Source organism: Salmo trutta, chromosome 18, assembly GCF_901001165.1.
Source record: "Salmo trutta chromosome 18, fSalTru1.1, whole genome shotgun sequence".
NCBI classification, from domain to species: Eukaryota; Metazoa; Chordata; class Actinopteri; order Salmoniformes; family Salmonidae; genus Salmo; species Salmo trutta.
This window is the reverse complement of record NC_042974.1, coordinates 44,129,114-44,155,884: the sequence shown is the minus strand read 5'-3', so window position 1 is coordinate 44,155,884 and position 26,771 is coordinate 44,129,114. Positions and strand designations below refer to the sequence as shown.

The 26,771-nt window shown below is 43.7% G+C and overlaps 1 protein-coding gene across 1 annotated transcript in view; it reads left to right on the top strand.

Annotated features, from left to right (window-relative positions):
- The window catches only part of LOC115153352 (1-phosphatidylinositol 4,5-bisphosphate phosphodiesterase epsilon-1-like), a 40,734-nt gene that overhangs the window by 2,381 nt on the left and 11,582 nt on the right, over window positions 1–26,771 (top strand). Inside the window, exons 3-20 of the mRNA XM_029698705.1 lie at window positions 12,137–12,431; window positions 12,780–13,099; window positions 18,090–18,235; window positions 18,343–18,598; window positions 19,904–20,124; window positions 20,462–21,188; window positions 21,379–21,561; window positions 21,702–21,955; window positions 22,375–22,497; window positions 22,749–22,885; window positions 23,206–23,444; window positions 23,677–23,738; window positions 23,877–24,042; window positions 24,336–24,443; window positions 24,933–25,049; window positions 25,883–26,041; window positions 26,208–26,343; window positions 26,499–26,540. Coding sequence (XP_029554565.1) covers window positions 12,137–12,431; window positions 12,780–13,099; window positions 18,090–18,235; window positions 18,343–18,598; window positions 19,904–20,124; window positions 20,462–21,188; window positions 21,379–21,561; window positions 21,702–21,955; window positions 22,375–22,497; window positions 22,749–22,885; window positions 23,206–23,444; window positions 23,677–23,738; window positions 23,877–24,042; window positions 24,336–24,443; window positions 24,933–25,049; window positions 25,883–26,041; window positions 26,208–26,343; window positions 26,499–26,540 — 3,691 coding nt within the window. The remainder of the gene's footprint in view (window positions 1–12,136; window positions 12,432–12,779; window positions 13,100–18,089; window positions 18,236–18,342; window positions 18,599–19,903; window positions 20,125–20,461; window positions 21,189–21,378; window positions 21,562–21,701; window positions 21,956–22,374; window positions 22,498–22,748; window positions 22,886–23,205; window positions 23,445–23,676; window positions 23,739–23,876; window positions 24,043–24,335; window positions 24,444–24,932; window positions 25,050–25,882; window positions 26,042–26,207; window positions 26,344–26,498; window positions 26,541–26,771) is intronic.

Here is a 26,771-nt window from a genome sequence, read left to right as displayed (position 1 = left end):
CACACACACACACACACACACACACACACACACACATGGCGGGGCACAAAAAGGAAAAATGTGTGTGAAATCCCCTGCTGCAGTATGTAATAGTTACTACACACAGTGCAGTGTGAGACAAAACTCACGGAGCTGCAGGGGAAATGGGGGTTGGGGTAGCCGGGTAGGAGAGCAGAGGGGAGGGGTGGTTAAAAGTTAAGTAGAACACTAGAGGCCTGTATTATAGAAGGTGCGTCTCAAATAGCACCTTATTCCCTAAAGTGCACTACTTTTCAACAAAGCCTTATGGTCAAAGGTAGTGCACTATATAGGGAATAGGGTGCCATTTGAGATGTAGAAAGAGGGTCTGGGATTGCTTCTCTGCTCCAGTGGGTACACACCCAATGGAAAAGTTAGGCTACACCATTACATCACAATCACTTGGCAGATGGTTACAGTCTCAACCATGAGAAACAAATAAAGTCAGTGGAAAACAAAGCACACACACTCCAGAGTTTGTTTTTAAGGTGTTGCCGAGTCAAAAACAACAAGCTTCAGGGGAAATGAAAGGAATAACTTACATACTTAGCCTACTTATTGGTCGATAATTTGTTAATGGTTTGGCTGATAGACCCAGAGCAGGTCAAAATATTCCTAGCCTGTATGGAAAGAAGAACCTCTGAGATTAGGATGATTAGAGACAACTGGTGATGGTGATGTTTGTGTTGACTTAGAATAAATATATTTTACCATAATGGAAATAAGCCTTCGGGCTATATTTTGTTTCTACCCTCAATAATTTTGTGTGTATGTAAAGTTAATAAAACAGGATGTGTGTTCAGTGGTCCCACACAATAAATAGTTTATGAGTACATTCATAAAGAGGGGGATGAGTGGCATAAACTCAGAGTGATTATGGTGCTTTAAAGTGTCAATCTGGGATAGAAACTAACTGCAGACCTCATTCAGTACTAATTCTGCAGTGGCAATAGACTCTACCCTACCGGTAACAATACAGTGGATTAGACTGCCACCTAGTGGTAAACTACATATTGGCACTGCTCACTTGAATCCTTGGCACAGAGAAGTGTCCAATCTGGAAAACACTGCTGTTTGCTCCAGTCAAAGCAATAACACTCCTGATTCAACTTCAATACTTTATTAGTTGAATTTGGGCCATAACATTTTAATCTAATTCCAGTAAATAAATTGCACTTCTTTGAAAATAAATGATATGGCTGATTTAACTGGTTTCTTCTTATTCAATTGTTACCATGAACCTGCAACAAAGATAGCTCAGATGTGTGAGTGCCTTTTGAATTTTGATTTAACTGGCAGCCATGGAAATTGAATTAACTCCAACTCTTGTTGTACAAGAGGTATTTGTACCAGAGGAGGCTGGTGGGAGGAGCTATAGGAGGACAGGCTCATTATAATGGCTGGAATGGAATGAATGGAACGGAGTCAAGCGTGTGGTTTCCATATGTTTGATGTGTTTGGTACGGTTCCATTAATTCCATTCCAGCCATTACAATGACCCTGCCTTCCTAAAGCTCCTCCCACCAGCCTCTACTGATTTGTACTGAACCACCATGGTCTCAGCAGAAAATAAGACTTCAAGATCCTGGTTAAGTCGTTTCTGTACAAAATAATGCAAGAATCTGTGTCAGTAATCAGGTGATCAAGGTTAAAATAGGTCATTTTAGGGTTGGCTGAACTCATAGAATACACAACACTTGTTACATACAACTTTTAACTGTGGGTCAGGGTTAAGGACAATTCAGAGAATCTTTAGGGGATATTCTGTGAAAGAAAACATTGCCATTGAAAATAACAGCTAGGCAATTGAATAAACAATTGTGATTGGTAACTGTGTGTGCATGTGTGCATGTCCTGTGTGTGTCTTGAGTGCACTCACTGCCGACCAATGCGTTAAAATATGGCTTTGTTTATATAGTAAAGAGATTTTCACCCATCACCCAAACTACAGCCTTTCGTAGGATGGCTGTGTAGCAAAAACCATTTCTGTCTTGGTTTTGAAATACATTGGGATCAAATGTATTTACAATATGATATGACAGATGTAGGCATATGTCTATGAGCTGCAGACCTGGGATAACTATAGTTGTAACCAGGGGGGCAACTTTGGTTTTAGAAGTGGGGAGGACATAATCTTTTTATTTCTATATATATATATATATATATATATATATATATATATATATATATATATATATATATATATATATATATATATATATATATTTTTTTTATCCTGTAGGATAAACATTCCAACCAGTCTACCCAACTTCTCGGAGGCGTCCGCATGGTCCTAAAGCACACCGTTGCCTCGTTTTATAATCACATTCCAATGATAAAACTGGGGGGAACAAAAATGCAATTTCAAAATGTGGGGGGGGACATGTTGTTACTGTTAGCATTCTCAGTATCACTTAACATTAAACTGTTCTTGTGCCTGTGTAATAAAGCTGTAATTACTTTTGGAGCAACATTTTATTAGCATGTTGTTACATAATACTTTGGTAATTGCATTTTATTGCATACAAATGAGCTGAGAGGTTTTGTAACTACTGTACACAAGAGGAAGTGACTGTGCTTTATTCTACTTATGTAATAATTTCATTATTTATGCAATTATAAAGCAATTTCCAAAGTCCTATGTAACAACAATGCTGCTATTGTAATAATTACAAAATTACTACACATGTATAAAACCTTGATGTTTAGTGTTACTGTATTACCTTATGTCTTACTCATTGTGAAAATATATTTGTTAGTAATTTTGATGCTACAGAAGTGGTCTACTATAATGTTGAGGGGATTCCATCCCTTATGTATTTCATTCTAGAAAATAGGCTATATTAAGATGAATATCTAGGAGCCCTCCAAACCATGTGCTTAGGATCATATATTTAAACTAATCAAACTAAGTGTTGTAGTTTTTGGTTCTTCATCAAATATTTGTCAGCTATCAAATACATTTTTGTTTTTGTTTTCAAACAACTTGCATATATTCAAATACCTTCAAATATTATTCAGTTTTCTGAGAGGTATTCAACATTTTCTGAGACCTTTATTGGAATATCAAAGAAAATAGTTGCCTTTTAGTTGAAACTCTATATAAACTATATTTGACTACTTTGAGTATTGAAAAGTTTGCATTTTCAAATAAACAAAAAAAGAGAACTATTTTCTTCCCAGATCTGATGAGCTGTGATAATTTTCTCCCTGTATATTTTAGTTGAAGCCCAAGGCATCTTGTATCAACTCCTGTCATCAGGGAGTTCTGACACCAAATCATTGCAAGAAAAAAAAACATTGTATTGAAAAGACCTGACTGTTTTTAATGCAGAACTGAGAACTGTAATTAGTCTATGCTTCATATTTCATATCTATCTGCAACGCTTACCATTTTGCCATTATGAGAGATTATGAGAGAGAGAGAGAGAGAGAGAGAGAGAGAGAGAGAGAGAGAGATATTGAATGAACCCACAGTAGAGTCATTGGTGAATTACATCACAGTGGCTAATACTGGCTATGTAGTCACTGTAGTGGTTTACAGTAGGAGATGAGAGACGGTGATGTGTGTTTTATATATAAAGGTAATGTTATTTTCCTAATACCTCTTGCTAATGCCCAGTCTCCCTAACCATATAAGGGGAGCTGTCCCAAAACACACACTCTCTCTCTCTCTCTCTCTCAGGTTTCAGACATGCTCTCTCTCTTCTGTCTCAAACATATCTCCCTCCTCTCTTCCACTACAAACTGGAACATACAGACATGACACGACTATTGTGGATTTACTGACTTTCACCAATTTTGGAGGCTGTATCACATTAGGCATGATCTTCTAATGTAAGTCAGAATATATTTTCTCTTTCTTTCAAATGGTTAATTCAAAGAAAGCACTAGTACTTGACTAACATTTCTACCAAACCATGCATACTATAATCTTTGCTATTCATATCAGTGGGGATCGCTCGAATTAGAGTATGATTGTCTTTCTGATGGTAAATGTGGGTCCAATTTGTCGGTCTTCAGACGACTGGAACGTAATCCGAGAACCTTGATACTGATCAACTGTTTTGTAAAACCCTACCAGACATAGGCATAGTGTTGCTTATGAAAGTTGCTCATGACAGCGCTGCAAGGGTTCCATACATGTTCTTCTCAACTGTCATTTCAATAGAAAACATACACTACATGCATCCTTGTGACAAGAGCTGCAGTATTATAGTCTATTGAAGGCTCTATAGATGGCTGAAGTTTCACGTTTTATTAGTTGTATGTACAGGATACACATGGTATACACTGTCCAACGAAATGCTCACTTGCAGGTTCCTTCTCGACAATGCAACAACAATAAGGAATAATAAAAGATAAGATTACGAACATAAAGTTAATGGCTCAATAGAATAGAATAAACATTTTAGCATCAGTATAATACAGGAAGGCACAATTTATAGTCCAATATTTACATGTGTTTTGGGGAAGGTGTGTGTGTGTGTGTGTGTGTGTGTGTGTGTGTGTGTGTGTGTGTGTGTGTGTGTGTGTGTGTGTGTGTTGATGAATATAGATCTGTGTGGGCGTGTGCGTGAGTGAGTGAGTGCATGTGTGCTGAGGTGCAGAGAGTCAGAGCAGGTGGTCAGTCCAGTTCAAGTGTTCAGCAGTCTGATGGCTTGTAGATAGAAACATTCTCTGAGCCTGTTGGTATCAGACCTAATGTTCTGATACCGTCTGCTCAACGGCAAGGTAGTGAATCAAATCAAAATCACATGCGCCGAATACAACAGGTATGTGACTAATACAATTTGATTTTGATTTTGATTTGATTTGAATGTTTCTATCTACAAGCCATCAGACTGCTGAACACTTGAACTGGACTGACCACCTGCTCTGACTCTCTGCACCTTAGAGTGAAATGCTTACTTACGAGCCCCTAACCAACAATGCAGTTAAAAAAAATACGGATAAGAATAAGAAATAAAAGTAACTAGTAATTAAAGAGCTGCAGTAAAATAACAATAGCGAGACTATATACAGGGGGGTACCGGTACAGAGTCAATGTGCGGGGGCACCGGTTGGTTGAGGTAATATGTACATGTAGGTAGAGTTATTAAAGTGATAACTACAGAGAGTAGCAGCGGTGTAAAAGAGAAGAAGAGGGGGGGAGGATTGCAAATAGTCTGGGTAGCCATTTGATTAGGTGTTCGGGAGTCTTATGGCTTGGGGGTAGAAGCCGGTACCGTTTGCCGTGTGGAAGCAGAGAGAACAGTCTATGACTAGGGTGGCTGGAGTCTTTGAACAGCTCATGGCTGGGGTGTGTGGTGTCCTTGAGGATGCTGCAGGCCTTCTTCAGGCACCGTTTTGAGTAAATGTCCTGGATGGGTGGGGGCACCCGCTGAAGGGCCTTGCGGTTACGGTCAGGATGCTCTCGATGGTGGACCGGTAGTATTTGGAGAGGATCCAGGGTGGCATGCAGTACTTCTTCAGCTGCCTTAGGAAGTAAAGATGCTGTTGTGCCCTCTTGATAAGAGTGGTGGTGTTGTTGGTCCAAATCAAGTCCTGGGTGATGTGGACGCTAAGGAACTTAAAACTGCTCTCTCTACTGCAGTCCCATTGACGTGGATCAGGGCATGTTCCCTGCTGCTTCCTGAAGTCAACAATCAACTCCTTTGTTTTGCTGACGTTAAGGGAGAGGTTGTTGTCCTGGCACCACAATGCCAGTTCACATACCTCCTCCCTATAGGTTGACTTGAAATGTTTTCTTATCAGGCCTACAACCGTGGTGTCGTCAGCAAACTTGATGATGGAGTTAGTGTCATGCAAAGCCACTTAGCAAAGGGACACCCCTGGGGGCCCTCTGTGTTAAGAGTCAGTGTGGAGGAGGTGTTGTTGCTAGTCCTGACAGCCTGTGGTCTGCCTGTCAGGAAGTACAGGATCCAGTTGCAGAGGGTGGTGTCCAGACCCAGGGCTCTGAGCTTGGTGTTGAGCTTGGAGGGAACAATAGTGTTGAATGCTTAACTGTAGTCAATGAACAGCATTCTCACATAGATGTTCCTCTTGTCCAGGTGCATTAAGGCTGTGTGAATAAGGAAGGAAAGGGCATCATCCATGGAGTGGTAGGCACATTTGAGTGGGTCCAGTGTGCCTGGCATGCTGGCCTTGATGTGGGCCATGACCAGCATCTTGAAGCACTTCATTATGACCGGGGTGAGTGCGACGGGGCGATAGTCATTTGGGCATGTCACCTTGTCTTTCTTGGGGACTGGGATGATGGTGGTCTCCATGAAGCATTTATCAAATGTAGTAGGGTGTTCTCTCTCATCCCTCTAGACTAAACATACAGCATGTGTTCTGTTTCATTTAAACAGACAGAAATGTATAAACTGACTACATGAGTTTAACTTTTAATATATGAAAGGTATTTGACTAACACTTAACATTAATGTAACATTTCTAAAGGGGTTGTAAAGAGTTTATCAGTAGTTTAAAGACCGATGGTAATAAACAGTTATAACTATTTGAGAGAGAATGTTATTGGTTTAGACCTACAAATCATTGTACAAGTACCAGCAACAAGCTGAATGGAAAGTAGGACTACAACTCACTTTCTTCTTTTAAATATTGAAACTTTACAAAATTGACAAAACCAAATATAACAACACTGTGCATCTCAATAACCAAGGCTTTCTTCACCTGCTCTGATATGAAAGAAATGGACTGGTATATGCAAATACTAAGGCTTCTTCTAACATACAGCTCTCACCTTCCTCGTGATCAGTACATAATGAAGGGAGAGTGGATGAGGAGAAGACACCACCATAGACAACTGTGATGCACCCTATGATCATGTTGAAATCGACCAAAATCCTGAGCTTTGAGTGAGAATGACGAGATTTGACCATACAACCATTTGACAAATGAGGTCCATTGACGGCCATTCTCCCAATGTCTGTGGAGGCCTCTGGTCCAGCCCAGCTCATGCTGGGTCATATTCATTATGGCAAAATGTTTTTCGGAAAAAAATGTCTTACGGAAAACAAAAATAAGCTGTTCTTATTGGACAAATCCAGGGAGCTGATAAACAACCAGAAATAACAATTGATTTTCTGGTTCAAAGCGAAACTTAGATATGTGTTTTTGGTTGTCGAGTCTATTAGACCATGGCCATTTCAAGCTTGTCTTTAAAAAAAAAAGAATGGTCATTTCAGAATATTCATGCAAATGTATTGGCTAAGTTATTGATCCCACTTTGTAGTATACCCCTCAGGTATAGTCCCTCCATGTTTAAGTCCGTTTTCTTACGTTTGGTGCCTAATGAACATGACCCAGAGTTTGATAAAGCATGTGGCCGTGGAGCCTGTGGAGCTGTGCAGGTATCAGACTGTCTAAACATGGCTGATTGATCCTTGATAAGGATGGAGGCCGGGCCAGGCCAGTCCGGGTAAGGGGACGTACACGTCCTGGAAAACAAAATATTTAGTCAGTCCTGACGCTCTCCAGACCTGAGATGCATGCCATAGAGAGTGCTGGAGGAAAGAGTAAGTCACTTGAGCATTCAGATGATACAGTCGGTATGCTAAACTAAATGATGCACAGCATGGTCTCAGATCTGTTTGTGCTGTCTTGCCAACTCCTATGGTCATTGGTCATTGGCAAGACAGCACAGACACAACTGGGAGTCTGGGACAAGGCTAGCAAATATATGCTAACTTTGTCAAAGGTAGACTGGAAATAGGACATCATCATACAGTGTTTCCCCTATATTCATTGTCCACCGCTGCTAAATTGTTGCCACCGCTATAAAAAATATCATGTAATTTAAAAAAATATATACACTGCTCAAAAAAATAAAAGGAACACTTAAACAACACATCCTGGATCTGAATGAAATAAATAATCGTATTAAATACTTTTTTATTTACATAGTTGAATGTGCAAAATCACACAAAAAGAATCAATGGAAATCCAATTTATCAACCCATGGAGGTCTGGATTTGGAGTCACACTCAAAATTAAAGTGGAAAACCACACTACAGGCTGATCCAACTTTGATGTAATGTCCTTAAAACAAGTGAAAATGAGGCTCAGTAGTGTGTGTGGCCTCCACGTGCCTGTATGACCTCCCTACAACGCCTGGGCATGCTCCTGATGAGATGGCGGATGGTCTCCTGAGGGATCTCCTCCCAGACCTAGACTAAAGCATCCGCCAACTCCGGGACAGTCTGTGGTGCAACGTGGTGTTGGTGGATGGAGCGAGACATGATGTCCCAGATGTGCTCAATTGGATTTAGGTCTGGGGAACGGGCGGGCCAATCCATAGCATCAATGCCTTCCTCTTGCAGGAACTGCTGACACACTCCAGCCACATGAGGTCTAGCATTGTCTTGTATTAGGAGGAACCCAGGGCCAACCGCACCAGCATATGGTCTCACAAGGGGTCTGAGGATCTCATCTCGGTACCTAATGGCAGTCAGGCTACCTCTGGCGAGCACATGGAGGGCTGTGCGGCCCCCCAAAGAAATGCCACCCCACACCATAACTGACCCACCACCAAACCGGTCATGCTGGAGGATGTTGCAGGCAGCAGAACGTTCTCCACGGTATCTCCAGACTCTGTCACGTCTGTCACATGTGCTCAGTGTGAACCTGCTTTTATCTGTGAAGAGCACAGGGCGCCAGTGGCGAATTTGCCAATCTTGGTGTTCTCTGGCAAATGCCAAACGTCCTGCACGGTGTTGGGCTGTAGGCACAACCCCACCTGTGGACGTCAAGCCCTCATACCACCCTCATGGAGTCTGTTTCTGACCGTTTGAGCAGACACATGCACATTTGTGGCCTGCTGGAGGTCATTTTGCAGGGCTCTGGCAGTGCTCCTCCTGCTCCTCCTTGCACAAAGGCGGAGGTAGCGGTCCTGCTGCTGGGTTGTTGCCCTCCTACGGCCTCCTCCACGTCTCCTGATGTACTGGCCTGTCTCCTGGTAGCGCCTCCATGCTCTGGACACTATGCTGACAGACACAGTAAACCTTCTTGCCATAGCTCGCATTAATGTGCCATCCTGGATGAGCTGCACTACCTGAGCCACTTGTGTGGGTTGTAGACTCCGTCTCATGCTACCACTAGAGTGAAAGCACCGCTAGCATTCAAAAGTGACCAAAACATCAGCCAGGAAGCATAGGAACTGAGAAGTGGTCTGTGGTCTCCACCTGCAAAACCACTCCTTTATTGGGGGTGTCTTGCTTATTGCCTATAATTTTCACCTGTTGTCTATTCCATTTGCACAACAGCATGTGAAATGTATTGTCAATCAGTGTTGCTTCCTAAGTGGACAGTTTGATTTCACAGAAGTGTGATTGACTTGGAGTTACATTGTGTTGTTTAAGTGTTCCCTATATTGCTGTCGATACGCGCTTTTAAATGAATAGTCGTTTGCTCAAAGACTGGACGTCTATTGGAGGAGCTAGCATGTCATTGCGCTAATGCTAGTAGCAATGCACCCCACCCTTGTCACCACTGCTGAAAGAAATCCTAGGGGAAACACTGTCATCATACAATATGATTGGGGCAACCGTCGGGTTACGTAGCCATGTCTCAAGGCTTTTATGTCTCTAAGCAAGAAGACAACCTGTTGTGTATGATATCTGCACATAGATATAGAAGTATGGAAGACATTCTATAAGAATGAACATGTGTGTGTGTGTCTGGTGCATGCATGCGACTGTTCATTAGTGCGTTCATTCATGTGTTGGAGAGAATAACATCATTTATGACTATGAGTTCCATACCCTTTAAAGGAACTGAAGGAGGATAAAGTGCTGTGAGGATGATGTGAATATAATTTCTGAATATTCGACTCCAGGGAGTAAATATTTGGTTTAGCTAAAGCACAATGTCTGTTAGGCTCTGCCAGCTGGATCCGCTTCCCTGACTTCTCTCTCTCCTCTCTCCCCATACTGACTAACAACCAAAGGGGACTGGAGAGGGGTGGTGGAGTCCTCTCCAGTCCTACGGAGGGTTGGTGGAGGTTTGGAGCTATGGGTCTTCAGGAGGTGTGGTGATGGTGGTGGTAGGGGTTGCTTCCTGTCTCCTCTCTCTCTCCCAACACTGGGTAAAATACACAGTTGGGGAGGGGCTATGGTGGTGGGCACCCTCCAAGGGTGCTGCTCCTGACCTTCAATCTCATCTTTCCACATACTGGCTAACAACCATCTCCCCGGGTTCAGAGGGTTTAGATAAGCAAAAAGGTGTGGGTCCGCACTCAAAAAGATGTCTCATAAAGCTTACTTCATTTTTTACTTGATGTATTATTTTTACAGGATCAGAGGGTTTACCTACAGCCAGTGGTGTAAAGTACTTAAGTAAAAATACTTTAAAGTACTACTTAATCTGTACTTTACTTTACTATTTAAATTTTTGACAACGTTTTCTTCACTACATTCCTAAAGAAATAATGTACTTTTTACTCCATAAATTTTTCCTGACACCCAAAAGTACTTGTTACATTTTGAATGCTTTGCAGGACTGGAAAATGGTCCAATTCGAACACTTATCAAGAGAACATCCCTGGTCATCCCTATTGCCTCTGATCTGGCAGACTCACTAAATACAAATGCTTCTTTAGTAAATTATGTCTGAGTGTTGGAGTGTGCCCCTAGCTATCCGTAAATAAATAATAAACATAAAAATTGTGCCGTCTGGTTGGTTTAATATAACGATGTAAGAATGTAAGAAATGTGAAATTATTTCTACTTTTACTTTTGATACCTAAGCATATTTCTTTTTTTTAATGAATTTTAGACTATTACTAAAATAGTATTCACGTACACTTGAGTCATTTTCTATTAAGGTATCTTTACTTTTACTGAAGTATGACAATTGGGTACTATTTCCACCATCTGCCTACAGCTAACATGCAACAATGCTACAATGTGAGAATTGAAATACTTCCATGTCAGATACACAGATCAGAAATGAAAGCAATACATTTCTACTACTGTCTCTCCATGTGGTCTGACGAAAATTCCTGTTGTTTGATTAGGTTGGTTCACATCCATCAGGTTTTCCCATGTAGCTAAAGAGCTTAGTACTGTAGGTCCAAGAGCCAGGGACAAGGCAGAGAGGGGGGTGGGGGTTTAAAGGTGTTTGTGACACAATTGTTATGGGGCTTTTGGTGCACTGTCTTTAGATGTGTCACCTAGCAACAGAAGAACCTCTTCCTCATAATGGCACTACTTTGTTGACTGAGAATCGTTGTTAATATCACAACCCTCATTTTCACACTATTTTAATGCTCAAACAAATGCATTAGACAAACAACAGTGTATTGATATTAGACTAACTGCCAAGTTGCATTTCAGAAGCAGACAGACACTTCAAATAGATTTTTGTCAGGCTAAAATGGAGTACAAATAATTTAACATGTACATGTTGGCAGGGGTAAGTGACTATGCATAGATAATAAACAGCAAGTAGCAGCAGAGTAAAAAAAGGGGGGTCCAATGCAAATAGTCCGGGTAGCCATTTTATTAACTGTTCAGCAGTTTTGTGGTTTGGGGTTAGAAGCTGTTAAGTAGCCTTTTGGACCTAGATTTGGCGCTTAGGTATCGCTTGCAGTGCAGTAGCAGAGAGAACAGTCTATGACTAGGGTGGCTGGCGACTTTGACCATTTTTAGGGCCTTCATCTGACACCGCCTGGTATAGAGGTCCAGGCTGGCAGAAAGTTTGGCCCCAGTGATGAACTGGGCCGTACGCACTACCCTCTGTAGCGCCTTGGGGTCGGATGCTGAGCAGTTGCCATACCAGGCGATGATGCAGCCAGTCAGGATGCTCTCGATGGTGCAGCTGTAGAACGTTTTGAGGATCTGAGGACCCATTCCACATTTTTTCAGTCTCCTGAGGGGGAATTGGCGCACACACACAGTGTTATAATAGCACATTTTATGAGAAAGGCTACAGCATGTCTTTTATGGGTGTGATTAGGTGATGACATGCCTGGGTTGTGTTCAGTAGGGAGAAAAGTTTTTAACATTTAGGGACTACTATCTGAACTTGTCCAATGACAACAAAGATAATTGTTTTCCGTAGCAAAACGTTTTGCCTTGCTGAACACGACTATCTTCCTCTGTCTTCCCAGGCATGCCATGCTCTGAGTGCTGAAGTAAGGGTGGCCAGATCCGGAGAGCTACTCCTTTCTTCCAGGAAGCTGCTGACGTCTGCCGAGAGGAGGGATCTGTGTCGTAGGAGGGCCACATTGCCATGGCCAGGAGGGGGAGGGGCGTCTAGCTACCGAGCAACCCTACAGAGGACTGACGTTTCTGCCTACATTTCAGGGACCCTCCTGGAAGTGGTTCTGTCCATCGGCAACAGGGGAGACAACGACTCTCCTCCCTGTATCACCACAAGTCCATTGGGCTGGGCTGTCCTGAAAGGTCCCATAACCAATATGAATCTTATGAAATTCAAGTTGATTAAGCATTGAATCAAGTCAGCTTACATAATAAATTAAATGACATGTATATTAATCAAATGTGGATAAAATACTACCTGACTTATCAGCGAGTAGGATAGAGCTATAGCCATTTTGCTTACACTTATCTGATCCATTCAGTTCTACAGGAAGTGTCTATGAGTAGGGGCTAGGGGACACATTGGAATTCAGAAACAATCTACAGTATGTTCCTCCTGTCTTTACTCCCTCTTGACTCACCCTCCCCTCCCTCCTCCTTCCTCCTTCACCCTTCTCCCTCCCTATTTCCTATTTCCTCCCTCCCCCTCAGAGCGCCAGCTGCACTCCCCCATGGCGGGGTCCAGTGTGGTGCCGGCAGCTCCGCTGACGGAGGTCAACAAGGAGCTGTCTGACCTCTGTCCCCTGGTCAGTTTCCCGGAGGAGATGGCCTACGTCCTCATGGAGCAGGAGTTGCATCTATACAGCCGGATCTTACCCCTGGACTACCTCTGTTTCCTCACCCTCGACCTAGGGGGCCCTGATCAGCCACAGCCCCAGGAGCAGGCACACCAACCTGTACAACCCCATCTTATGGCTGACTGCAGACGGCCCCACAATGCTGTAGAGGACCTGGTCACAAGATTCAATGAGGTGAGAGAGACATAACTCAGCAACACGGTGCATTAAAACTTAAAGCATATTTACCTAGCTCGCTGGAGACCCTACTGTAGGAACCTCAAGTGTTAACCAATCCTGTGAATGGGTTAGGCAACTCAGGTGTCTATACTCCATCAGCAAAGTTAGATAACACGGAGGTTTATGAAGAAGGGTAACAAAAAGCAAGTAATGTAGAACTCTATGGTCTTTAGCGAAGTCCAGCCGACCTTCTGATACAGGATGCAGTGATGAGTATCAAAACTGTCATCTGTAACAAAACGAAGGGCATTATGGTAGATTACATACAAAGGTTTAAGAGTAGTAGCAGCGCCACATTGATAAATGATATAACTATAATCAAGAACAGATAAAAAGGTTGACTGAATAATCTGCTCCCCACTGCTTAGAGAAAGGCACAATCTGTTTCTGTAGAAAAAGCCAACTTTAAACCTAAGCTTCTTAACCAGCTCATTTATATGTTTTTTAAACGTCAAATCCATATCAATCCAAATGCCTAAGTATATGTATGCGGGAACATGTTTGATTGGAGAACCATCTAATGAGTGAACTTGTAGTTCATCTGAAACATTCTTACGAGAGTGTAAACATAACATGTATTTAGTTTTGCCTGAATTAAGCACAAGTTTTTAATTATCAAGGGATTTCTGCATAGCTATAAAATCTGACTGTAGTTTTGACACTGCCAGATCAACAGTCGGGGCAATAACATACATAATAATATAATCCGTAAATAGATGGAGTTTACTTTTTTACAGATTGACCATTGGATTTTATATAAGTAGTGACGAGAACAGGTCCCAAAATTGACCGATGTGGTATGACCCCTGTGGTAATTCAAGAAATTCAGACGCAACCCTATCAATCACGATGGCCTGAGTTCTGTCACTAAGATAATCGTGAAACCATGAACAGGCTGTCACGTTGGTATGAAGAATCAGGAGACAGGCACAGGAATGTGTAATAGTTTTTTTAATTTCACCCAAATGACGGCGTGCCATGTAAAAGCACGGGGACGAAGGCCAAACAGACATGTAACAAAAACACAGGGTTGAAACCCAAACAAAAGAGCGAGGAGTACCTCGAATAAATAACACACGCGCACAATGATTAACACACGGGACGAGACCCGTAATCATCTGCACAATCCACAAGGGCAAGAAAGCCCAAAACACACAGCACAGGTACTCACACACACCAATGGACATTGTAACAATAATCAACACCACCATGGTGAACAAAGAGCACATATATACAAATACAATCAGTGGGAATAGGGGCCAGGTGTGCACAATGAAAGTTCCAGAGGGATCCGTGACACAGGCATTAGAGCTCAGGCCTATCGAGGACAACTTATTCAATAAATTCAATAAAAAACACAATAAATGTTCAAAGAACTTTCTAAGAATATTATTTACAAACATATACATTCCGTTCTCACCATATATATAGCAGAACATGTTAAAAAAAAAACAATCATAAACCGTTCTCAGAATATTAATAAAACCTCCCAGGAAGACTTTCAGGGAACCATAGTAAAATGTTCTCAGAACCTCCCTTCACCTTAAACACTGACGTTCCCAGAACAAACTATATTTTTACTTCCATTTTAAGAATGTAAAAAAAAAAGGCAAAATTTTACAGGTCAGGAAACTTATGGCTTCATTCCCAGAACCAATAAGAAACCAAAAACGTACGTTCCCACAACTTCAAAGGAACCAAATGTGCTAGCTAGGAACTAACCTGCTATGTGTCTCAGCATGGGGCATCTTTGGTCCACCTCCAGAGTAACTGTGCCTGAGACCAGGAGCCTCATTTATAAACCGTGCACACGTACAAAATGTCCCCTAAAATGTGCATGCGCAAGTTTTCACGCAAAAGTGGGCATTTGTACAAATTTTACTTGAAGTGAGAATGTGCTCACCTCCTCGCAAACTTTAGACCATGCATACAGATGTGCTTACATCTGTTAGATGTTGAAATATTGTATTGCAAGCTGGTAAGTAATATTTGTGCAAATGGAGAATAAGATGAAAAGCTTATTCATAAAAAACTAAAAACAGGAAAACGTATTAACAAGGCAACCATTATTGAGAAGTGAAAATCTGTTTTATTTTTAGAATCTAAAAAAATTAGGACATAGAAATCTTATAATTAGGGTGCAGTGGTTTAAGGCACTTGGCCCAGTGTTGTCCAGGTTAGGGGAGGGTTTGGCCAGGGGGGCTTTACTTGGCTCATCGTGCTCTAGCGACTCCTTGTGGTGGGCCGGGTGCCTGCAGGCTGACCTCGGATTTCAGTTGAATGGTATTTCCTCCAACACATTGGTGCCGCTGGCTTCTGGGTTAAGTGGGCGAGTGTTAAGAAGCGTGGTTTGGCGGGTCGTGCTTCGGGGGATGCATGACATGACTCCCGAGCCCGTTGGGGAGTTGCAGCGATGAGACAACATTAAAATTGGGGAGAAAGAAGGGGTATAAAATAAAACTTATAATTAGACATAAGAATCTTTTCCTACTTATTTTATTTTCATAATCATTGCAGAACACACTCACCGGCCATGTAGGTACACCCATCTAGTACCGGGTCGGACAGCGCTTTGCCTCCAGAACAGCCTGAATTCTTCAGGGCATGGATTCCACAAGTCGGAAATATTCCACAGGGATGTTGGTCCATGCTGACGCAATGGTATCACGCAGTTTCTGCATATTGGACGGCGGTACATCAGTACCAGCCTGTACCGATTACAGCAGGCAGGATGGGTCCATGGACTCATGCTGCTTATGTCAAATCCTGACTCTGCCATCAGCATGACTCAACAGGAACCGGGATTTGTCGGACCAGGCAATGTTTTCCCACTCCTTAATTGTCCAGTGTTGGTGATCGCTTGCCCGCTGGAGCTGCCTCTTCTTGTTTTTAGCTGATAGTAGTGGAACCTGGTGTGGTCATCTGGTGCAATAGCCCATCCGTGACAATGATCGACACTACTTGGACCTAATAGCCTAGTAAATAGATAGTCTATATGTATTTCAAGTTTTGCAATATCATAGGCAGTGCTGTTTATAATACCGGTATACAGTTGAAATTAGTAGCTGATATTTAACATTGAAGTAGGCTTATGTACAGTTGAAGTCAGAAGTTTACATACACCTTAGCCAAATATGTTTAAACTCAGTTTTTCACAATTCCTGACATATAATCCTAGTAAAAATTCCCTGTTTTAGGTCAGTTAGGATCACCACCTTATTTTAAGAATGTGACGTCAGAATAATAGTAGAGAGAATGATTTATTTCAGCTTTTATTTCTTTCATCACATTCCCAGTGGGTCAGAAGTTTACATACACTCAATTAGTATTTGGTAGCATTGCCTTTAAATTGTTTAACTTGGGTCAAACGTTTCAGGTAGCCTTCCACAAGCTTCCCACAATAAGTTGGGTGAATTTTGGCCCATTCCTCCTGACAGAGCTGGTGTAACTGAGTCAGGTTTGTAGGCCTCCGTGCTCACATATGCTTTTTCAGTTCTGCCCTCACATTTTCCATTGGATTGAGGTCAGGGCTTTGTGATGGGCACTCCAATACCTTGACTTTGTTGTCCTTAAGCCATTTTGCCATAACTTTGGAAGTATGCTTGGGGTCATTGTCCATTTGGAAGACCCATTTGCGACCAAGCTGTAACTTCCTGACTGATGTCTTGAGATGTTGCTTCAATATATCCACATAATTTTCCTCCCTCATGATGCCATCTATTTTGTGAAATGCACCAGTCCCTCCTGCAGCAAAGCACCCCCACAACATGATGCCACCCCCGTGCTTCACGGTTGGGATGGTGTTCTTCAGCTTGCAAGCCTCCCCCTTTTTCCTCCAAACATAACGATGGTCATTACGGCCAAACAGTTCTATTTTTGTTTCATCAGACCTGAGGACATTTCTCCAAAAAGTATGATCTTTGTCCCCATGTGCAGTTGCAAACCGTAGTCTGGCTTTTTATGATGGTTTTGGAGCAGTGGCTTCTTCCTTGCTGAGCGGCCTTTCAGGTTACGTCGATATAGGACTCGCTTTACTGTGGATATAGATACTTTTGTACCCGTTTCCTCCAGCATCTTCACAAGGTCCTTTGCTGTTGTTCTGAGATTGATTTGCACTTTTCGCACCAAAGTACGTTAATCTCTAGTAGACAGAACGCGTCTCCTTCCTGAGCGGTATGACGGCTGCGTGGTCCCATGGTGTTTATACTTGCATACTATTGTTTGTACAGTTGAGCGTGGTACCTTCAGGCATTTGGAAATTGCTCCCAAGGATGAACCAGACTTGTGGAGGTCTACAATTTTTTTTCTTAGGTCTTGGCTGATTTCTTTTGATTTTCCCATGATGTCAAGCAAAGAGGCACTGAGTTTGAAGGTAGGCCTTGAAATACATCCACAGGTACACCTCCAATTGACTCAAATGATGTCAATTAGCCTATCAGAAGCTTCTAAAGCCATGACATCATTTTCTGGAATTTTCCAAGCTGTTTAAAGGCACAGTCAACTTAGTGTATGTAAACTTCTGACCCACTGGAATTGTGATACAGTGAATTATAAGTGAAATAATCTGTCTGTAAACAATTGTTGGAAAAATTACTTGTGTCATACACAAAGTAGATGTCCTGACCGACTTGCCAAAACTATAGTTTGTTAAGAAGAAAATTGTGGAGTGGTTGAAAACAAGTTTTAATGACTCCAATCTAAGTGTATGTAAGCTTCCGACTTCAACTGTATGTATAGTATGTGCACAGACTTTTCAGAAATGGCGCATACAGAAATTGAGTGTGAAATTTATGCAACGGTTTTAAATGAGGCCCCTGAAGACTTGTGTTGGCTTCCAGAGCTAATGCCTTGGCTTTAGCTCAATAGGCTAACGCAGTCCTGTTACACAAAGGTAACCCAGGATTCGCACCCAGTTTGTTACACTTACAGTTACTGTATTTTCCAGGTGAGCTCCTGGGTGACGTGGATGATTATGACAGCCGGTTCTATGGAGGAGAAGAGAGAGGTGTTCTCATGTCTGGTCCATGTGGCCAGGTGCTGTTGGAACATGGGAAACTATAACACCGTCATGGAGTTCCTGGCTGGACTCAGGTAGAAACAAAGATAGAACCAATTATTCAAGGGAACACTCAGCATCTCTCTATTCACACTCATCATCTCTCTATTCACACTCAGCATCTCCCCATCCTACCCTTCAGGTCTCGCAAGGTGCTTAAGATGTGGCAGTTCATGGACCAGTCAAACATCGAGACCATGCGTGCCCTGAAGGATGCCATGGCGCACCACGAGACGTCTGCAGAGTACAGGAAGGTGGTCTCGCGTGCCCTCCACATCCCGGGCTGCAGGGTAGTGCCCTTCTGTGGGGTCTTTCTGAGAGAGCTAGGGGAGGCCCTGGATGGAGCAGCTAGCCTGATCAGCCTCAGACCACGCCTCAGCTCACAGGACTCTGTGGAGGTGAGGAATGATACCTTTTTTGCCTGGTCTCAGATCTGTTTGGGGGGTGTGACAATGGCCATAGGAGTTGTCAAGACAGTAAAAACATATCTAGGATCAAGTTAGAGCATTGACATCACTGCACCTGTTTCCACCTGTTGTTTCCCATACTTCCTTCTGTGATATTCCTTACAAGACATTTAAATAACAAGTTTAACGTTTCAAATTGTATTGTCACATGCCCAAGTATAGTGAAATGCCTTTCTTGCAAACTCTTCCCCAACAATGCAGTAATCAATATTTTTAGTTCTATTAAAAAAAGTAAAGTAGAACAAAAACACAAGAAATAGTAATAAGAAGAGCATGAGAAAGTAAGAAGCTACATACAGGGTCAGTGCCAATACCATATTTACAATGTGCAGGGATACTGGAGTGGTATAGGGTAGATATGTGTAGCGCTAAGGTGACTAGGCATCAGGATATATTATAGACAGAGTAGCAGCAGCGTGTGTGATGGTTGTATGTGAGTGTGTGCGCTTGTCTGTGGAGTCAGTATGAACGTGTGTGCGTGTTTTGTGTGTGTGAGCAAATGAAATGTGTGTGTGGTGTATGTGTGTTGGAGTGTCAGTATGTGTATGTGTGAGTGAGTGTGTGTGTAGAGGGTGGATAGAGTGAGTGTGCGAGTGTGCATAGTCAGTGGGAAAATAAAAACAAAATGGGAGGCTCAATGCAGCTAGTCTGTATAGCCATTTTGTTAGCTATTTAGCAGTGTTATGGCTTGGGAATAGAAGCTGTTCAGGAGACTGTTGGTGTCAGACTTGTTGCTCCGCTACCGCTTGCCGTGCAGAAGCAGAGAGAACAATCTATGGCTTTGGTGGCTGGAGTCTAACAATTTCCTTTCAAACCGCCTGATATAGAGGTCCAGGGAGCTGGGCCCCAGAGATGTACTGGGCTGTCCACACCACTCGCTGTAGCGCCATGTAATCAAGGGCTGGTCAGTTTCCATACCAAGCGGTGATGCAGCCAGTCAAGATACTCTCGATGGTGCAGCTGTAGAACATTTTGAGCATTTGAGGGCCCATGCCAAATCTTTTCAACCTCCTGAGGGGGAAGAGGCGCTGTCATGCCTTCTTCACAACTGTTTGCGTGTGTGTGGACCAATTAAGTCCTTAGTTAGTTCCATCCAAATATCAAGTGCATTAGACCTTTTTCTTATCAAAGTCCATCCCTTTAGGCCAAAAGTGAATCTCCACGCAACCCGACTCATCATGAATATACTTTAGTAACTGTTCCCATCTTAAACACCACCATGTCTTCTTTCCATAGTTTCTCTCTGACTACAACGGACAGGACAACTTCCTGCAACGGGCGGGGCCAGATGGGCTCAACCAACCAGAGAAGGAAGGAACCGTCAATAACATCCTACAGACCATCCGTAGCTGCAACCGCAGTATGGAGTCTGAGGATGGGGAGGAGTCCGGAGGGGCTGGTGATGGGAGCATCCCTGGTTCACGTAAAAACTCCTTCATGGACGGCTACCGCAACCAGTAAGTGTTCACAATGGAAGCACCTAACTTTTTAGTGGATTGTGCTGGATTTTGTCTGTGATTGTGCTAGAGAGTGTCAATAAAATTTGGAAACACTGGTACCACAACACCATACGATATGTTGATCTGCTATCTGATACAAGCTAGGTGAAGTTGGCTCCTCATTTCAATATTTAATTGTGTTAAATATAATTGTCAATGCATTATCATTTGTTTTGCATTTTGCTTCTTTAGAAATATTTGTGTTGGTGTCTAATTGTATATAATCTGCATTAATTTGAATGTTTTTGGGGGTAATTTTCCTCTCCTGAAAACCCTCTTCTCCGCAATTGGTCAGGTTCACCGTGGGCGATCTCTCCGACTCTGTGGGTGACCCATCTGACCTATCACAGGGCAAAGACCCAGACCTCCAGGGTAGTGGTGAGAGGACTCAGAAGGCCTTTGCCCATGGTACGGAGCTCATCCCCTGGTACATCCTTACCCTCCACCCCCACGTGCAGCACTTCCTCCAGCAGGGCGCTACTGTGATCCATTACGATCAGGACTCCCACCTCACCGCCCACTGCCTGCTCAGACTCCAACCTGACAATTGTGTCCTCACCTGGGCCAAGCTCCATAGTGGTGGTGGGGGCCTCCCTGGTTCTAGCCTTGTCCCTGACTCATCCAAGCTTCGGAGCCCCACCGGGTCAGGGGCTGGTGGTCAGACACTCCCCCACTGCAGGCCTCAGTACTGCGGGCAGTCCATACTGAAAGGCCTGGCGGATGGATTCCTGGATCTCTCCGTGGCTAAAGCTGTCTTCATGGGCCATCCAGGGGCTGACATTCAGGCGGTATGCCTGCAGAACAAGCTCTCATGTGGGTTGAGCCTGGAGGAGTGTGGGGTGACTCTGCTCTATGGGCTCCATACAACAGACAACAGGTTATTACACTTTGTGGCCCCCAGAAACACAGCTAGGATGGTGTATTCTGGGCTGCAGGCCCTGTTAGCTGCTCACAGGAGGATGAGGAGGTTCCCTGATCAAAGGCTGCAGTGGCTCCGTAGGAAGTACATCAACCTCTATCAGGTGAGGGACTGTGATGTAGTGATGGAGTCAAGTTACTAAACCTCAGGTCAGAGTTAAGTCCCAATTCCATAGTGTTCCAGTCTGAGTCAGAGTCACTACAGGTGACACTAATGGTGTCACCAGTCATGAAAATCGTGACACGAGTGAGTCCTGGACTCGGGCACTTCAACAGTGTTCCTCTGTCTTCTAGGAGGATGGCAGGTACGAGGGTCCGACACTAGCCCAGGCCATCGAGCTGTTTGGAGGCAGGAGATGGAGTGTGGGTGCTGGTAGCATGGAGAAGTTTGGATCTCAGAAGAGCAGCCATCTCACTGTGACCTCCAATCAGAAGACTGGTAGCTCTAATAAAAAGAAAAAGAAGGCTGTGACTAGAGTGAGAAAACGTATTTTCCGTAGAGATTAGAGAACTCCTGCACAAATTCCTGGTGCTGGGTTGAAAGAGCATGTTGAGTCAGTTTCAATAAAATAACTAAATTGTTTGTGTGTGTTGTGTGTTTGTGCGTGTGGTGATAGGGGGACAGTGGGGATGCCACAGATGATGAGATGGTGTCACATAAGGTGAAGAGTGGTTGGGATATCTTAGTGCGGAGTGCACCGGACCCAACAGACAACATGGACCAAGACCAAGACCACGACCAAGATGACAACAGCTCCTATGGTTTTCCAGGGCCTCTCTCCCCCTCCAGCAGTAGATCCATGGTCATTAGCACATCTTCCTCCTCCATCTCCTCCTCATCCTCAGCCTCCAATCAGAAGGCTCAACCGGGGTAATATGCTACAAAGTGGGGTATATTCATTATAAACTGGGTGGTTCGAGCCCTGAATGCTGATTGGCTGACAGCCGTGGTATATACCACGGGTATGACAAAGCATTTATTTTTACTGCTCTAATTATGTTTGTAACCAGTTTATAATAGCAATAAGGCACCTCTGGGGTTTGTGGTATATGGCCAATATACCACGGCTAAGGGCTGTATCCAGGCACTCCACGTTGCGCCGTGGATAAGAACAGCCCTTAGGCGTGATATATTGGCCATATATCACACCCCCTCATGCCTTATTGCTTAAGTGTGTGAGTGTGTATATGCTTAATGTTTCAGTCATTTGTGTGTGATGATGTTTGTGCTGGAATTCGGTACACATAACATCTCTTTTAATGTGTATTTTTATTGGCTTCTCGCTTCAGTAATAGGTCTAATCAGACACTACCTAGCCGGGGTAAGAGCCAATCAAAGAGCTTCCAGAACCTCATGGTATCAGATGGCACCATGAGCTTTACTGAGTTTATTGAGCTCTTTAAGTCCTTCAGGTAATCTGCTCTAAATCAACATGTATCTATCTATGCTGTAAATTGTGTAATAAATTAACTGTTGATAAAAGGTACATTCCTTGTGATTTTCCCAGTGTATTTGCCAGTGTAAAATATAGCCAGTATTTAATCAATGGCAGATTGTGGCTTTCCAGATAGGGCTTTCAGTAGTGTGTTTGATTTGCTCACTAGCATGACCTACAATTGAGTGAATTGGGGCCTACATGTTTTGTTCCCATGTTGGTGTGTAGTATCCGGAGTCGTAAGGACCTGAAAGATGTGTTTGATGCCCATGCTGTGCCCTGTGGTCAGTCTGCCTCTGAGCCTGCTCCTCTCTACACTCACCTCAGCATCGACGACACAGTCACAGAACTGCAGCCAGACCTGGGTGAGTTACCTGCCCAGTTGGGGTCAATTCCATTTAGATTCTATAGGAGTAATGTAGCCTGGTCCCAGATCTGTATGTGTTGTATAGTAATGCTTGGCTTGCTACGGACCACTGGCGTTGGTGAGAAAAGCAACAACAGATCTGGAATCGGGCTAGAAATAACAGCAGGCTAGAAATAAGTCTTCAAACTACAAACTCACAGGAAGCTCAGAAAATGTGCAGTGTGAAAAGCCCTTAAGTGCCCTAACATATACTCAGCTACTCATATTTGCTTTGAAGTCAAGTCTGTAAATATTTATTTGTATTTTCCCCCATGCTAGACCTTCTGACACGTAACAGCCTGGATCTTGGCCTTTCCATCCGGATCAAGCGACACATGTCAGACAATCAGAAGCATATTTCAGACGCCATAGCTGCAGCCAGCATCGTGACCAACAGTACTGGCGTGGAGAGTGTCTCGCTGGGAGCTCTGGGCATGACCATCATGCACCTCAATGACTTCCTGGTCAACTGTCAGGGAGAGAACCACTCGCATGATGAAGTCCTAAGAATCATCCAGGTGTGTGTGTGTGTGTGTCATTGTCGGTGTCTGTGCATGTGTGTGTGTGCGTGTGTGTGTGTGTGTGTGTGTGTGTGTGTGTGTGTGTGTGTGTGTGTGTGTGTGTGTGTGTGTGTGTGTGTGTGTGTGTGTGTGTGTGTGTGTGTGTGTGTGTGTGTATACTTTCTACTTTGTCTTTTGTCAGACAATCTTCCACTGAATTAGTGTAAGAGACATGTGTTGTGTATTTCAGAAATTTGAACCGTCTGCCAGTTTGCGTCAGATTGGTTGGATGTCCTTTGAGGGATTTGCACGGTCAGTATTTTTAGTATGCGTTTGTGATCCCTGCGGGAATTGAACCCATGACCCTGACATTACTAGCACCATGCTCTTACAAACTGAGCCAAAAAGAACCACAATTCAGAAATAAACTTTGCTTTCCCCTGCTATAAGGTATCTGATGGACAAGGACAACTCTGCTTCCAAACTGGAGGAGTCTCAGCTGAATGTGTTAGAGCTCCAGTACCCTCTGTCTTACTACTACATCGCTACATCACACAACACCTACCTGACTGCCCACCAACTCAAGGGAGAGTCATCTGTGGAGCTGTACAGCCAGGTGAGAATCAGAACACTCGGTGTTACCATGATGGGGATAATACTCCATGTAATGTTATTTACTCAAACCGATTGAGTTTACAGCAATACAGCTGTTGTGCTAATAAACTGTCAGTGAAAAGCCTTTCCTGTAGCAGATTTGGAGGGAAGCCCTATCAGGGCTTGAACCTGAGTCCTTGTGTCTAATCCAATTACATCAAGAGATCCAAACCTTCTTGATCCAAGCCATAGAGGTCTCTAGGTGTGGTGCTAAGGTCGCTACATTATTGTTTGTTTGGTTTCTTGTTGTCTCAGGTGCTCCTGCAGGGATGCAGGAGTGTTGAACTGGACTGTTGGGATGGAGACGATGGCATGCCAATCATCTACCATGGACACACCCTCACTACCCGCATACCCTTCAAGGTGTGTTGAGTTGAATTGAGCTGAGTTGAATTGGGTTGGGTAAGTTGAGTTGATCTGGGTTGAATTCAGTTGGGTTGAATTAAACAGAGTTGAGTTGGTTTGAGCAGGTTTGAGCTGAGTTGAACTCAAAAAGATAAGATCACTTTATTGGTCAATTGCACACAAGGTCCAACCGAAATGTGACTTTCGCTTATAACCCAACCCCTCCGAAAGACACACACATACATAGACCAGTTTTGGAGAGGTGCAGCGTGCCACACTGGGCACCTGGGAGGCTGTTGTTGTGGGGGGGTTAAGTGCCTTGCTCAAGGGCACAACAGCATCTAGGATTTGATAGCAGCAACATTTCGGGTTGCCAGCTCACTTCCCGACAGATTTTTCCTGTCAAACCGGGATTCAAACTGGCAACCCACCAGTTGTTGGCTCGCCTCTCTAACCGCTAGGCTATCTGCCGCACATGTAATCCAGTTCCTCCTCCCATTCCTGCAGGATGTGGTGGAAGCAGTGAACCGATCAGCCTTCGTGACCTCTGACCTGCCTGTGATGCTGTCCATAGAGAATCACTGCTCCCTGCCGCAGCAACGAAAGATGGCCAACATCTTCAAGGTGAGTAGGCCTACTTACTATCCTGTCCAGTTCATTGTTGAAATGTTGAGATGTTAAATGGGAACTCATGCTTGTTGGTGTTTTACTCAAGAAAGTGGATATTCAGGCGGCAGATCAACAAAACAAATGAAGGTTAGGGTTAGAGGGGGTGAGATTAGGGTTAAAGGGGGTGGGGTTAGGGTTAGGGTTAGAGGGGGTGAGGTTAGGGTTAGAGGGGGTGAGGGTTAGGGTTAGAAGGGGTGGGTTAGGGTTAGAGGGGGTGAGGTTAGGGTTAGAGGGGGTGGGGTTAGGGTTAGAGGGGGTGGGGTTGGGGTTAGAGGGGGTGGGGTTAGGGTTAGAGGGGGTGGAGCTGGGGTTAGAGGGGGTGGGGTTAGGGTTAGAGGGGGTGAGTTAGGGTTAGAGGGGGTGGGGTTAGGGTTGGGGTTAGAGGGGGTGAGGTTAGGGTTAGAGGGGGTGGGGTTAGGGTTAGAGGGGGTGAGGTTAGGGTTAGAGGGGATGAGGTTATGGTTAGAGGGGGTGGGGTTAGGGTTAGAGGGGGTGGATTAGAGTTAGAGGGGGTGAGGTTATGGTTAGAGGGGGTGGGGTTAGGGTTAGAGGGGGTGAGGTTATGGTTAGAGGGGGTGAGGTTAGGGTTAGAGGGGGTGGGGTTAGAGTTAGAGGGGGTGAGGTTATGGTTAGAGGGGGTGGGGTTAGGGTAAGAGTTTAGATTAGGTATAGAGTTAGTGAACCGGAACATATACATTGCCTTTAATAAGTCAATCATAATTGATCCGTCTCCCTTAGAAAAACAGATTAGAACTCTGATGGTGTGTTTGTGTGTTGTCCTTCAACAGACTGTGTTTGGGGATAAACTGGTGACAAAGTTCCTGTTTGGGAGTGATTTCTCGGACGACCCGCTGTTGCCATCACCATGGCAACTGAGGGGGAAAATCCTCCTCAAGAACAAGAAGCTGAAAGCTCACCAGACGCCGGTGGACATCCTCAAACAGAAAGCAAGGCCACTGATAATGAACACACTAAACAAAAGTTGTCTTAACAGTTACTGATCCAATTCCTTTATCTATATCATGTGCTGTACTGTATGTACCTAAAATGATGGTACACTGATACGTAATTAGAATGAACTAAGATTGTCCTAAATAACTCTTCCTGATACAGGCTCACCAGTTGGCACAGATGCATGCTCAGGCCAGTAGTGTGATGCCTCCTCCCTTCCCAACCATCAACAATGAGGAAGAAGAGGAAGAAGAGTATGAGGATGAATACGACTATGAGTACGAATCACTATCTGATGGTATGATCACACCATCAATAGCATCCCAGTGTCTGCCAGTTTATAGTCAAGCCATTTGGGTCGTAACACCCTCATAATACCCTCAGACAGCATACTTTTAATTATCCCAATTCTTCTACTCATCCTGTGACCCCCTACTCACTCTTCCTCTGCAGCTGACGTCCCCACTTTATCTCCTGCTTCTTATGTCCCAGAAGGTAATACAAGTAATCAAATGAATCACTTAAGATTAGCTAAACCCACCGCATGCTTGTTGTCCTGTTGTTGAATAGATTTGTGCAGTGCTCTAGTCCACTGGCTGTGACTGTGTCTGTTGCACAAGGGGGTTGTGATATTCAAAAGATTCTTATCTACTGAATGAGTATCCACTGACAGTCAATCTGATTACCAAGTGGGTCAAAGACAAGAGATGGCTTGAAAGCCAATAG